Source organism: Nerophis lumbriciformis, linkage group LG03, assembly GCF_033978685.3.
Source record: "Nerophis lumbriciformis linkage group LG03, RoL_Nlum_v2.1, whole genome shotgun sequence".
Taxonomy (NCBI): domain Eukaryota; kingdom Metazoa; phylum Chordata; class Actinopteri; order Syngnathiformes; family Syngnathidae; genus Nerophis; species Nerophis lumbriciformis.
Genome location: NC_084550.2, coordinates 69,140,001 through 69,155,000, shown reverse-complemented (window position 1 = coordinate 69,155,000; position 15,000 = coordinate 69,140,001). Strand labels below are relative to the sequence as shown.

The following is a 15,000-nucleotide window of genomic DNA, read 5'->3' as shown; positions in this document are numbered from 1 at the left end:
TAAACTACCGTATTTTTCGGAGTATAAGTCGCACCGGAGTATAAGTCGCACCTGCCGAAAATGCATAATAAAGAAGGAAAAAAACATATATAAGTCGCACTGGACCCCGGCCAAACTATGAAAAAAACTGCGACTTACAGTCCGAAAATTACGGTATTGACTTCCGTTTAGTAAAATGACGACTTTTATTATAACACTGCCAAAATTCTCAGTTTTTCTTGTGAAATTGTGACATTTTTCTTGTGAAATTCCAACTCATTTTTCACAAGAAGCTTCTTTATATGTGCATAGTATGTATATATCATTAATGTTGTAAATACACATCTTTATATATCTAGAAAGGCTGGTCCCACAAAGGAGGGATTTTTCAAATTGGCTGTGTGTCACTTTTAAAAGTGCTCCTCCTCTGGTCAACATATGAAATAACAAGTGTGTGTAAAAAATTTGAAGTGCTCCCCCTCTGGCCAACATATGAAATAACAAGTGTGTGTAAGACATTGAAATGCTCCCCCTTTGGCCAAAATTAATTTAAAAAAATTAAAAATATATATTTATAAAGAGACATACTGTAATAACGAAGTACATAATGAAGATTAAATGCCAATTACGAACAAAAAATTCCCCCCAAAATTAACTAACTAAAAGCAGTCTTTTTCTCACAATGTGTCAACTTTTTTCTCATAAAATTGGGAACAATTTCTCATATAATTTCTATTTCTGTAATATTGCAATATTTTCTCGTAAAATTATTTCTTTTTTTTGTGTAAAATTATTACTTCTTAATGTTAAATGGTGACATTTGTCATGTAAAATTCTGACTTTTATGATAATATTGCCAATTTTTGTTGTTGTTCTTGTAAAAAAGTGAAATTTTTGGAGTAAAATTATGACATTTGTCATAATTCTGCCAAGTAAAATTCCGATTATTATTATAATGTTGCCAACATTCTAAAGTTTTCTTATAAAATTGTGACTTTTATCGAGCAAAATTACGACTCTTTTCATAAAAATGCCCAAATTTGAAGATTTTCTTGTAAAATTGCGACTGTTATTGAGTAAAATTCCAACTTTCATCATAATATTGCACAAATGTTCAGTTTTTCTTGTAAAATTTTGACTTGCGTCAAGTAAAATGTCAACTTTTATTATAATACTGCCAAAATTCTCAGTTTTTCTTGTGAAATTGTGACATTTTTCTTGTGAAATTCCAACTCATTTTTCACAAGAAGCTTCTTTATATGTGCATAGTATGTATATATCATTAATGTTGTAAATACACATCTTTATATATCTAGAAAGGCTGGTCCCACAAAGGAGGGAATTTTCTAATTGGCTGTGTGTCACTTTTAAAAGTGCTCCTCCTCTGGTCAACATATGAAATAACAAGTGTGTGTAAAAAATTTGAAGTGCTCCCCCTCTGGCCAACATATGAAATAACAAGTGTGTGTAAGAAATTGAAATGCTCCCCCTTTGGCCAAAATTAATTTAAAAAAATTAAAAATATACTGTATATTTATAAAGAGATATACTGTAATAACGAAGTAAATAATGAAGAGGGGGGGGGGCATTTTTCTGAGGTCTCAAGAAGGTAACAAATACAAGAATGTGTGTGTGTGTGTGCGTGTGTGTGTGTGTGTGTGTGTGTGTGTGTGTGTGTGTGTGTGTGTGTGTCTCTAGTTGGGGGCCATTTAATGGCCTGGTCCTTTTTTAGAGACCACTGAGTGCAGACTCTGTAAGCAAGACGTAAGCTTTCACTCAACATACTTAAGCATCGGCGGCTTATGTCTCCGTCTTGTATTTTCTCTCTCCATCCCTCTTACCGCCCGCCCGAGTGCTCCGGGGACAACAAGTCGCTCCAAATCAAGCCAACAAATATATTGTTATTACGTTAATGCAAGCAGAGGAAGATGAGTCATTATTTGGAATGAAAGGCTACTTTCCCCGGCGTTTTTATGTCGGCTCCTCTGTGACTCGGGTCGTAAATATGTCTCGCCGGATCTTTGCGCAAGAGCGACGATGCCATCGCTGTCGTTTTATTTGGTGCAATAAAACATTGCTGTTGCAGCGAGACACGGCGGGAGAGTTTTATTGTGTGTAAGTGAAGTCTTTTTGTGAGCGACGGAGCAAAAACAGCAGATATTGTCTTGATACAACACAATTCTTGACAGGTCAGATTTAAAATTCCCATATTATTCTATTTTTCAACGATTTTAAGTAAGTCTCGGAGTTTAAAAGTGCTTTTAAAAAGCCCCACTAAGAACATTGTTTTCATCATTATGCTTGTGTGTCTCTAACAACCACTATTGTGTACTTTTTATATACACACTTGTCCAACATAATAGATTGTGTATACAGTGGAACCTCCATTTACAAACTTAATTGTTTCTTGAACATGGTTAGCAAACCGAAAAGTTTGTATAGTGAAGCAGAGTTCCTGATAAGAATCAATGTAAACATTAATAACTGATTCCAAAAGGGACAAGCGGTAGAAAATGGATGGATGGATGAACACTTTGAAGACAATATGATGTGTATAAATAATAGAGTGCATAATAGAGTTTTAACTTGCACTTACAGATGTAGCGACCAACTGTAGTTACTGACAGTGGTTTTCTGAAGTGTTCCTGAGCCCATGTGGTGATATCCTTTACACACTGATGTCGCTCTTTGATGCAGTACCACCTGAGGGATCGAAGGTCTGTAATATCATCGCTTACGTGCAGTGATTTCTCCAGATTCTTTGAACCTTTTGATTATATTATAGAGTGTAGATGGTAAAATCCCTAAATTCCTTGCAATAGCTGGTTGAGAAATGTTGTTCATAAACAATTTGCTCATGCATTTGTTGACAATATATATATATATATATATATATATATATATATATATATATATATATATATATATATATATATATATATATATATATATATATATATATATATATATATATATATATCTTAATAAGGTTATCCAAAAAATAGTGCTCGATACCGTAGTAGAGCGCAATATATGTATGTGTGGGAAAAAAAATCACAAGACTATTTCATCTCTACAGGCCTGTTTCATGAGGGGGGGTACCCTCAATCATCAGGAGATTTTAATGGGAGCATTCACATACCATGGTTTATATAGGACACAGAGTGGGTGGGTACAGGCTGGCGTAGGGGCGTGGTGATTGGCTCATGTGTTACCTAGGAGGTGTTTCCGTCTGTGGCGGCATGCTGTTACAATTTCGCTGCGCTTGTTGAGGGATGACAGGTCTGGACGGTAAATAATAAACAGTTTCTCTTTCAAGCATAGGTTGCATCTTTTATTACCACTATTGCATCCAGCACACCTTACAATAGTGGTAATAAAAGATGCAACCTATGCTTGAAAGAGAAACTGTTTATTATTTACCGTCCAGACCTGTCATCCCTCAACAAGCGCAGCGAAATTGTAACAGCATGCCGCCACAGACGGAAACACCTCCTAGGTAACACATGAGCCAATCACCACGCCCCTACGCCAGCCTGTACCCACCCACTCTGTGCCCTATATAAACCATGGTATGTGTATGCTCCCATTAAAATCTCCTGATGATTGAGGGAACCCCCCTCATGAAACAGGCCTGTAGAGATGAAATAGTCTTGTGATTTTTTCCCCACACATACATATATATATATATATATATATATATATATATATATATTATATATATATACACACACATATATATATTTATATATGTGTATATATGTGTATATATGTATGTATATATATATATATATATATATATATGTATATATACGTATGTGTATATATATATATGTATGTATGTATATATATAAATGTTTATGTGTATTTATGTATATATGTGTGTATGTATATATATGTGTACATATGTATGTATATATTTGTGTGTGTATATATATATATGTGTATTTATGTATGTATATATGTATGTTTATATGTATATAAATATATATTTGTATACATGCATATATATGTATGTATATATGTGTGTGTATATATATGTATGTATATATGTATATACATTTATATGTATATGTATGCATGTATATATGTATGTATATGTATGTATGTATATATGTATATATGTGTATATATATATGTGTGTGTATATATACATATATAAATGTGTGTATATATACACACACACATATATATACACACATATATATTTATATATGTGTATATATGTATGTATATGTGTATATATGTATGTGTATATATATGTATGTATGTGTATATATATATATGTTTATATGTGTATTTATGTATATATGTATGTAAATATGTGTATATATGTGTGTGTATGTATATATATATATATATATGTATATATATATTTATATATGTATGTATGTATATATATATATATATATGTATATATGTATATATATATATAAGTATGTATATATGTATATATATATATATATATATATATATATATATATATATATATATATATATATATATATATATATATATATATATATATATATATATATATATATATATATATATATATATACCAGTGACGTGCGGTGAGGTTGATGGCTGGTGAGGCACTGACTTCATCACAGTCAGATTTACAAAAATATGAACCCTAAAGAGTATCTTATTCACCATTTGATTGGCAGCAGTTAACGGGTTATGTTTAAAAGCTCATACCAGCATTCTTCCCTGCTTGGCACTCAGCATCAAGGCTTGGAATTGGGGGTTAAATCACCAAAAATTATTCCCGGGCGCGGCGCCGCTGCTGCCCACTGCTCCCCTCACCTCCCAGGGGGTGAACAAGGGGATGGGTCAAATGCAGAGGACAAATTTCATTACACCTAGTGTGTGTGTGACAATCATTGGTACTTTAACTTAACTTTAACTTTACACATACAAACTGTAGCACACAAAAAAGCACATGTATTTAAAAAAAGGTTATTATGGTCTTACCTTTACTTATAAGTGCGGGAACAGTGGTGTACGTGTTGGAGGAGTTGCGAATGAATTAATTATGAAATCTGTGTTGCAGTCTGCAGGTGTACCTAATGTTGTGTCCCTGCAGTCGTTCACGGCTCCTCCGGCGCGAGCAATGTTGTTTTTGCACTTTTTGGCTTCTTGTTAAGTGACTTTTTTTGGGTGGATTCAGTCTTGCACGTGGAGGGTTTGGGTGTGGGCTTTGGTTGGTGTGGCGCTCCCGTCGGGGGGTGCATTCTGCGGCGGGGGTGCATTAACCGGCACCAGGAGGCGGGATTACTGCGAGCCTCAGCCAGTGCATCTTCGCAGCAGTTTTATGATCGCTCAGCACAAGAAATACGTTACACACATACAGTTGTTGACAAAATACACTGTACATTATATACCTCAGCTAAATAAACTATGGAAATGTATAATATAATTCATATAGCAATACGGTCTCACTGCACAGCAGGCCAGCAGTTAGCCGAGTCATTGCGCAATCCATGTTGAGGCACTGAGTGACGTGCCTCAACTGGCTGCTGATCACCTCACCGTCTCTTCTCAGTATTTGAACGGCAAATGTGAAAATTCAGCGATTTTGAATAAAAATAATCTAAAACTGGTGAAGTTAAATGGAAAATAACTTTATAGTATAATCACTGGATACATTTAACAATTTAATTAATTTTTTTCCTTTACATTCTTTACATTTTCTTTCTAGAGGCAGGTGAGGCCCCGCCTTCTAGTGACCGCACGTCACTGATATATATATAAGTATGTATATATATATATAAAAGTATGTATATATATATGTATATATGTGTATATATGTATGTATGTATATATGTGTATATATGAAACATTTGTATATATATATGTGTGTATATATATATATATGTGTGTGTATATATATGTATATATGTATGTATGTATGTATATATGTTTGTATATATATGTATGTATATATATGTGTGTATATATTTATATGTGTGTGTGTATATATATATATGTGTGTGTATATGTGTATATATATGTGTATGTATGTATGACCCCTTTAATGCGCCTTATAATCGGGTGCGCCTTATGTATGAGAAAAGATCGCAAATAGACAATTAAGTTAAAGTTAAAGTACCAATGATTGTCACACACAAACTAGGTGTGGCGAAACTATTCTCTGCATTTGACCCATCACCCCCTGGGAGGTGAGGGGAGCAGTGAGCAGCAGCGGTGGGCGCGCCCGGTAATCATTTTTGGTGATTTAACCCCCAATTCCAACCCTTGATGCTGAGCGCCAAGCAGGGAGGTAATGGCTCCCATTTTTATAGTCTTTGGTATGACTCGGCCGGGGGTTTGAACTCACAACCTACCGATCTCAGGGTGGACACTCTAACCACTAGGCCACTGAATTCATTGGCAGTGCGCCTTATAGTCCGGTGCGCCTAATATATGAAAAAATATTGAAAATAGACCATTCGTCGGCATTGCGCCTTATAATCCGGTGCGCCCTATGGTTGGGAAAATACGGGAGGTTTTGCCGTTAACACTGGTTGGATCCGATGCAGTCAATAAACATTCAAATTCCACAATTTGAACGTGTGCCTTGCTATGAATCATGTGCTGTTTATTATTAACCGTCACGTTGCTTATTTAGAAGGAAGAAAGCCAGACTTGCAGAGACAAAACAACTTAGCATTCATTTCCACGGGCACTCAGCCAGACAGCTTTTTAAAAGCCAATTAATTCCGCTCGTCTCCTGGAGTGCACGACTGAACCCTGAACGTGAGCTGACGAAACACGGGCCGGCCGACGTGACGTCACACCTTTTAGCTTTCTCTACGGGCTTTTACCGGAGTGCGCCTCAGGGTGCCGCATGTCACCGCATCAAGGTTGCGTTTCGTAAAACCAAAACACACAAGAGAATATAGAACATTACGTCCGTCAGAATGTTTAAATACGACTTTGGTAAGCTACAAAGCCGCACCATAGTCAGACGTACTGTGCTTCAACATACAGGTATTATTATGGTGTGTGTGTGTGTATGAGGACCCCAAAATGGCACTTACTAGCAGACATGTTATTTGGAGTTTTGTTTTGCAATAATACTCAAAAGCAAAACACACAACACCACCGATGGCTAGCGTACGTGGTTTAAGACACTGTTTGTCAACCTTTTTTGAGCCAAGGCACTTTTTTTTTTTCATTGACGAAATCCGGAGGCACACCACCAGCAGAAAACATTAAAAAAAAAGAAACTCAGCAGCCGATATTGACAGTAAAAAGTCCTTGCAATTGTTCGATATGACTTTAAAGCATAACCAAGGATGCATCACTATAGCTCTTGTCTCAAAGTAGGTGTACTGTCACCACTTAGACTTAGACCTAGACCAGGAGTCGGCAACCCAAAACGTTGAAAGAGCCATATTGGACCAAAAATACAAAAAATTAATCACTAAAAATGAAAAGCCGTTTATAAGTCTTAAAATGAAGGCAAAGTGTCTATATTGGCTATAATAGCCTACTATCAAAATGACTTTAAAAGTCTTATATAAGTGTTATAATGAAGGCAACACATGATGTAAGTGTCTATATTTGTTATATTAGCCTACTATCAAAATGACTTTAAAAGTCTTATATAAGTGTTATAATGAAGGCAACACATGATGTAAGTGTCTATATTTGTTATATTAGCCTACTATCAAAATTACTTTAAAAGTCGTGTGTTATAATGAAGACAACACATGTACCAAAATACATTGTATTATAAATGTATTTTGGTACTTTTCGGTACTTTTGTAAAAAAGTACCGAAAAGTACCAAAATACATTTTGGTACCGGCACCAAAATATTGGTATGGGGACAACACTAGTTGCAACAATGTGTGGAATAAATATTACATTTCAACATTTCTATCAACAAAGCTTTACTTACTAATTTTGATAGTAAAACAAAAGTACCGAAATGTACCAAAATGTATTTTGGTACTTTTTTTTACAAAAGTACTGAAAAGTACCAAAATGTATTTTGGTACTTTTCTGTACTTTTCGGTACTTTTGCAAAAAAGTACCAAAATACATTTTGGTACCGGTACCAAAATATTGGTATCTGGACAACACTAGTTGCAACAATGTGTGGAATAAATATTACATTTCAACATTTCTATCAACGAACATTTACTTAGTCATTTTGATAGTAAAACAAAAGTACCGAAAAGTACCAAAATACATTTTGGTACTTTTGTAAGGGAGTACCGAAAAGTACCAAAATAAATTTTTGGTACCGGTAGCAAAATATTGGTATCAGGACAACACTAGTTGCAAAACAGAAATACCGAAAAGTACCAAAATACATTTTGGTACCGGTACCAAAATATTGGTATCTGGACAACACTAGTTGCAACAATGTGTGGAATAAATATTACATTTCAACATTTCTATCAACGAAGCTTTACTTAGTCATTTTGATAGTAAAACAAAAGTACAAAAGTACCAAAATACATTGTATTATAAATGTATTTTGGTACTTTTCGGTACTTTTGTAAAAAAAGTACAGAAAAGTACCAAAATACATTTTGGTACCGGTACCAAAATATTGGTATGGGGACAACACTAGTTGCAACAATGTGAGGAATAAATATTACATTTCAACATTTCTATCAACAAAGCTTTACTTAGTCATTTTGATAGTAAAACAAAAGTACCGAAAAGTACCAAAATACATTTTGGTACTTTTGTAAGAAAGTACCGAAAAGTACCAAAATAAATTTTGGTACCGGTACCAAAATATTGGTATTGGGACAACACTAGTTGCAAAACAAAAGTACCAAAATGTATATTGGTACTTTTTTACAAAAGTACCGAAAAGTACCAAAATGTATTTTGATACTTTTCGGTACTTATCGGTACTGGTACCAAAATATTGGTATAGGGACAACACTAGTTGCAACAATGTATGGAATAAATATTACATTTCAACATTTCTATCAACGAAGCTTTACTTAGTCATTTTGATAGTAGGCTAATACAAACACTTCATTATAAAACTTACATAAGGCTTTTCATTTTTTGCAGCTCTTTTAAAGTTTTGGTCCAACATGGCTCCTTTAACATTTTGAGTTGCCGACCCCTGACCTAGACCTTCAAGTCTTGTGGTTCAGAAGGTGTCAACACACCCATCCTCACACCACTTCTCGGGTCCTGCATGAATTTAGGACGCAGACATCCGTGCCCGATAGCAAAGCAGCAGGCCTCAAGGATGCGTTTGTGTGAAAAAGCGTATCCTTGCTTCCTAAAGGAAACAAGTGTCATTGCCGGCGGTTCCTCCCTCCTAATTCATGGCCGCGTGCAAAGAAAGCCTTGTTGCCTAGTGACCCACTCCCTTTCTTCTTCTGCAGATGTGTGACAAAGAGTGGCACTATTACGTCATCAATGTGGAGTTTCCTGCCGTGACGCTCTTTGTGGACGGCGTGACCTATGAACCCTACCTGGTGACGGACGACTGGCCCTTCCACGCCTCAAAGATCGACTCGCAGCTCACAGTGGGCGCCTGTTGGCAAGGTTGGTGCGTGTGTGTGTGTGTGTGTGTGTGTGTGTGTGTGTGTGTGTGTGTGTGTGTGTGTGTGTGTGTGTGTATTCCTACCCTTCTTGAGACATCAACAAGGAAAAGTACCCTCCATATGAGGACATAAATCATGGTCCCAATAGGGAAAAACCATTGCATCTAATAGAGAGCCAAATACTAGAGTCCGTGAACATTGCTCCAAAGTCAGGATTTTTTTGTTGATTTAATGTGCATACTAAAGTAAACATTGACTGTGTGTGTATGTGCATGTGTGTGTGTGTGTGTGTGTGTGTGTGTGTGTGTGTGTGTGTGTGTGTGTGTGTTCTTGTATTTTTACCCTTCTTGAGACATCAACAAGGAAAAGTAGCTTCCATATGAGGAAGTGTGAACAAGTGATGACATAAATCCTGGTCCCAATAGGGAAAAACCATTGCATCTAATAGAGAGCCAAATACTAGAGTCCATGAACATTGCTCCAAAGTCAGGATTTTTGGTTGATTTAATGTGCATACTAAAGTAAACATAGACAGTGTATGTGTGTGTGTGTGTTCTTGTATTTTTACCCTTCTTGAGACATCAATAAGGAAAAGTAGCTTCCATATGAGGAGGTGTGAACAAGTGATGACATAAATCATGGTCCCAATAGGGAAAAACCATTGCATCTAATAGAGAGCCAAATACTAGAGTCCGTGAACATTGCTCCAAAGTCAGGATTTTGTTGTTGATTTAATGTGCATACTAGAGATGCGCGGTTTGCGGACACAACCGCGGAGTCCGCGGATTATCCGCGGATCGGGCGGATGAAATTTAAAAAAATAAGATTTTATCCGCTCGCGGGTCGGGTCGGGCGGATTAATTAGATTTTTTTTTTGCGGGTGGCAGTTAAACCAATTGGGAAATATATATACATAGTTAAATGTTGTTACCCACATACGAAAAACGAGCAGGCACCTGCTGCATATGCCACAACAGAAGAAAAAAAAAAAAAGAGATGGACACTTTTACGGAGCGGAGAAGGGACGCCTCGCCGGGGTCCGGGACCGAGGCCCCTTCCCCCGAGAGGGCCCCACCGGGAGCCGTAGCTGAGGCGATCCGCGAGAAGGGCCCGACATACGTCCAGGGTCACTACCGCGCCCACCGCACCGACACCCCGCCTCGTCCGCTTTCGCCGCGGCCGGCGTCACGCGCAGCAGGTAAGCAGCGTACCTGCCCGCCACCCCCGTGGCCGGGGGCTCGTAACATGGGTCACTCCGCGCGCTCCGCCCGCGCAGCTTACCTGCTTGCCACCCCTGTTGCCGGGGGCGCGTAACAGGGGTCACTCTCCGCGCGCAGTGCGCTCACGAAAGGGGTGGGGCTCACCCTGGTTGATATAGAGAGCAGGACGGTGGCCATGGAAGTCGGAACCCGCTAAGGAGTGTGTAACAACCCACCTGCCGAATCAACTAGCCCTGAAAATGGATGGCGCTGGAGCGTGGGCCCATACCCGGCCGTCGCCGGCAGCGAGACGCGCTTGGAGGTGCGCTCAGCGCGGCTCCCATATGATTGCGCACTGGTGTGCGTCTGGGTCGTGACAGCGTGGCACGCGCAAGTCTGTGCTGCGTTGGATCAGTCTCCTTTCTTTAACAGGCAAAAGCTTTATAACCTCACCATACCTGCCAACTTTGAAATCAGAAAAACCTAGTAGCCAGGGTCCAAGGGCCGCAGGCCCCGGTAGGTCCAGGACAAAGTCCTGGTGGAGGGTTCAGGGCTTCGCCCCCCGACGCAAAATGATTATTAGCATTCAGACAGGTTAAAATGTTGCTAAAACCATCACTTTTCTATCAGTCACAGTGACTTTTCAAAACAAAAATATTACAGCAAAAATCATATGGGTTGATTGGCATGTTTATTCTGTAAGCTAACTTCAATAGTTTGAAATTATTTTGACAGTTAATGCCAGTTATCCTGTCAACCTTTCACAAGACTTCAATTTGTTAATTGAAAGTATAAATAGTATAAACACTTTTAACAGTATGTCGTGCTGTGAAATACAGCCGACACGCGCACCAAACACGAAGCAAGGCCATGGTGCAGGAGAACAAAGGACTTCTTTCATTTAAGGTTTGTGATAAACCATCAAACTCATTCGTTAAAAGGACTCTATAGTAATATAAAGTGAGTTTTTCTGGACATTATCATGCAAGAAAAGTTAATTTTTGGGATCGCGATCACCGCGTAATGATTTTTAAAGGTTGCATTACAAACATTTAACTGTCCCATGTGATCAGCCAGTGCGATTGGAAGTCCATGCTCAATTATTGCCTCCGTAAATAAAACTTCGGCATTTATCACATCCAAAGAATCTGTTTGGGCGACGAAAAACGTTGAAAGTTTTCCACTTGTATCGCTAGCAACGGCATTAGACTTGTGTTTTTTTGTCCCAATGTGGTCTTTTACATCGCTAATTCCTCCGTGTCCGATCGAAAAATCTTGTCTGCACAAGGTGCAATTCGCGTAGTTTTCACCCTTTTTTTTTTTTTTAATTAATATTAGATATATAACAACGGGCGGATGGCGGGCGGGTGCAGTTCTGATCAAACGTTACATCGGGTGGATGGCGGATGGTTGACGACTTTCTGCCGCGGTTGCGGATGAAATAAATTGCCTATCCGCGCATCTCTAGTGCATACAAAAGTAAACATTGACAGGTGCAAAGGCAGCAATATACAAAACCCGTTTCCATATGAGTTGGGAATTTGTGTTAGATGTAAATATAAACGGAATACAATGATTTGCAAATCCTTTTCAACCCATATTCAGTTGAATATGCTACAAAGACAACATATTTGATGTTCAAACTCATAAACATTTTTTTTGCAAATAATCATTAACTTTAAAATTTGATGCCAGCAACACGTGACAAAGAAGTTGGGAAAGGTGGCAATAAATACTGATAAAAATGAGGAATGCTCATCAAACACTTATTTGGAACATCCCACAGGTGTGCAGGCTAATTGGGAACAGGTGGGTGCCATGATTGGGTATAAAAGTAGATTTCATGAAATGCTCAGTCATTCACAAACAAGGATGGGGCGAGGGTCACCACTTTGTCAACAAATGCGTGAGCAAATTGTTGAACAGTTTAAGAAAAACCTTTCTCAACCAGCTATTGCAAGGAATTTAGGGATTTCACCATCTACGGTCCGTAATATCATCAAAGGGTTCAGAGAATCTGGAGAAATCACTGCACGTAAGCAGCTAAGCCCGTGACCTTCCATCCCTCAGGCTGTACTGCATCAACAAGCCACATCAGTGTGTAAAGGATATCACCACATGGGCTCAGGAACACTTCAGAAACCCACTGTCAGTAACTACAGTTGGTCGCTACATCTGTAAGTGCAAGTTAAAACTCTCCTATGCAAGGCGAAAACCGTTTATCAACAACACCCAGAAACGCCATCGGCTTCGCTGGGCCTGAGCTCATCTAAGATGGACTGATACAAAGTGGAAAAGTGTTCTGTGGTCTGACGAGTCCACATTAAAATTGTTTTTGAAAACTGTGGACGTCGTGTCCTCCGGACCAAAGAGGAAAAGAACCATCCGGATTGTTATAGGCGCAAAGTTGAAAAGCCAGCATGTGTGATGGTATGGGGGTGTATTAGTGCCCAAGACATGGGTAACTTACACATCTGTGAAGGCACCATTAATGCTGAAAGGTACATACAGGTTTTGGAGCAACATATGTTGCCATCCAAGCAACGTTACCATGGACACCCCTGCTTATTTCAGCAAGACAATGCCAAGCCACGTGTTACATCAACGTGGCTTCATAGTAAAAGAGTGCGGGTACTAGACTGGCCTGCCTGTAGTCCAGACCTGTCTCCCATTTGAAAATGTGTGGCGCATTATGACGCCTAAAATAGCACAACGGAGACCCCCGGACTGTTGAACAACTTAAGCTGTACATCAAGCAAGAATGGGAAAGAATTCCACCTGAGAAGCTTCAAAAACGTGTCTCCTCAGTTCCCAAACGTTTACTGAGTGTTGTTAAAAGGAAAGGCCATGTAACACAGTGGTGAACATGCCCTTTCCCAACTACTTTGGCACGTGTTGCAGCCATGAAGTTCTAAGTTAATGATTATTTGCAAAAAAAGATAACGTTTATCAGTTTGAACATCAAATATGTTGTCTTTGTAGCATATTCAACTGAATATGGGTTGAAAATGATTTGCAAATCATTGTATTCCGTTTATATTTACATCTAACACAATTTCCCAACTCATATGGAAACGGGGTTTGTATTTACTGAGTTTATAAACATTATATACAATTTTTTTTAAAAACGAAAGAAGATGTGATGCCAAAAAATATCGACGTAATCATAGTAGTATCGACTAGATACGCTCCTCTACTTGGTATCATTACAGTGGATGTCAGGTGTGGATCCACCCATGGCGTTTGTTTACATTGTGACGCCGGTGAGCTACGGTGTGTAGTGAAGCATGTTTAGCTATTCCTCGTCCTCCAGTGATAATGCTACTTGTAAGAAACTTACTTTATTTGTCGCCATGGAGGCCAGGATTAGTGATTTAGAAGTAGCTAAAACAACTAGCTAGCTAGCCATGTCTTAAAGCAGCTCTTCCTGAGGGTGTTTCAGTGTTATAACTTCACCTTTATCTTTACTTTTTACACCAAAATGTGTCCATTCTCCCTTTTCTGTCTACACACCGTGTCTGCTTGTAAGTACTCTGTGTGCGTGCGCTGCCGAACATGCTGCTCGTAAAACCAGCAAAGTGCCCGGGAAGCGGTACTTTTCAAAGAGAGTATAGTACCGTTTTTGACTATGAGTACCAGGATACTATACCAGCACCGGTATATTGTACAACCTTACTCCACACACTTTGTTATTGTGATGCTGATTGTGAGTCCAAAAAAAAAAGGGGGCAGGGTCATGAAAGGAGAGACTGAAAGGCAATCTGGCTCACTCATGGCCTGCAAAGTTATCAGTTGCAGCTCAGCCGGGCTTACGGCCGCTTCATTGGGATGTAATGGCTGGCAAAGTGGTGGCCCATTCACTCGTTCACTCGCCTAATCCTTCCTGCGGGGTCTTCTCTCACGATGGCAGCTGACGGAGAGAAGAAGAAGCCACCACGACCAACAGGAACGTTGCAATAAAGCGGAGGATGAAAGGAATTTCAAAACGATGAAGCACAGTGTCATCGGGAGAGGAGGCTTTTTAGAGATCAAGAGGGCTGCGAGAAGCGCCATTTAGGCGGCAAAACACATTTTTTATGACGCCACCTCACTTTAATGTGATCACTTCCACCTTGTACTCCCATTTCCTGTTTGCTCATGCCTCAACATATCAAAAGAAATGCTTGCAGCCCCCAAGGCAGACATCTTAATCTCTATTTCTGTTCCTCTCCTACGTGTGTGTGTGTGTGTGTGTGTGTGTGTGTGTGTGTGTGTGTGTGTGTGTGTGTGTGTGTGTGTGTGTGTTCT

At 38.7% G+C, this 15,000-nt stretch overlaps 1 protein-coding gene across 1 annotated transcript in view; it reads left to right on the top strand.

Moving 5' to 3' along the window:
• Nucleotides 1–15,000, top strand: part of clstn2a (calsyntenin 2a) — a 628,752-nt gene that overhangs the window by 564,936 nt on the left and 48,816 nt on the right. The window contains exon 10 of the mRNA XM_061941840.2: nt 9,353–9,515. Coding sequence (XP_061797824.2) covers nt 9,353–9,515 — 163 coding nt within the window. The remainder of the gene's footprint in view (nt 1–9,352; nt 9,516–15,000) is intronic.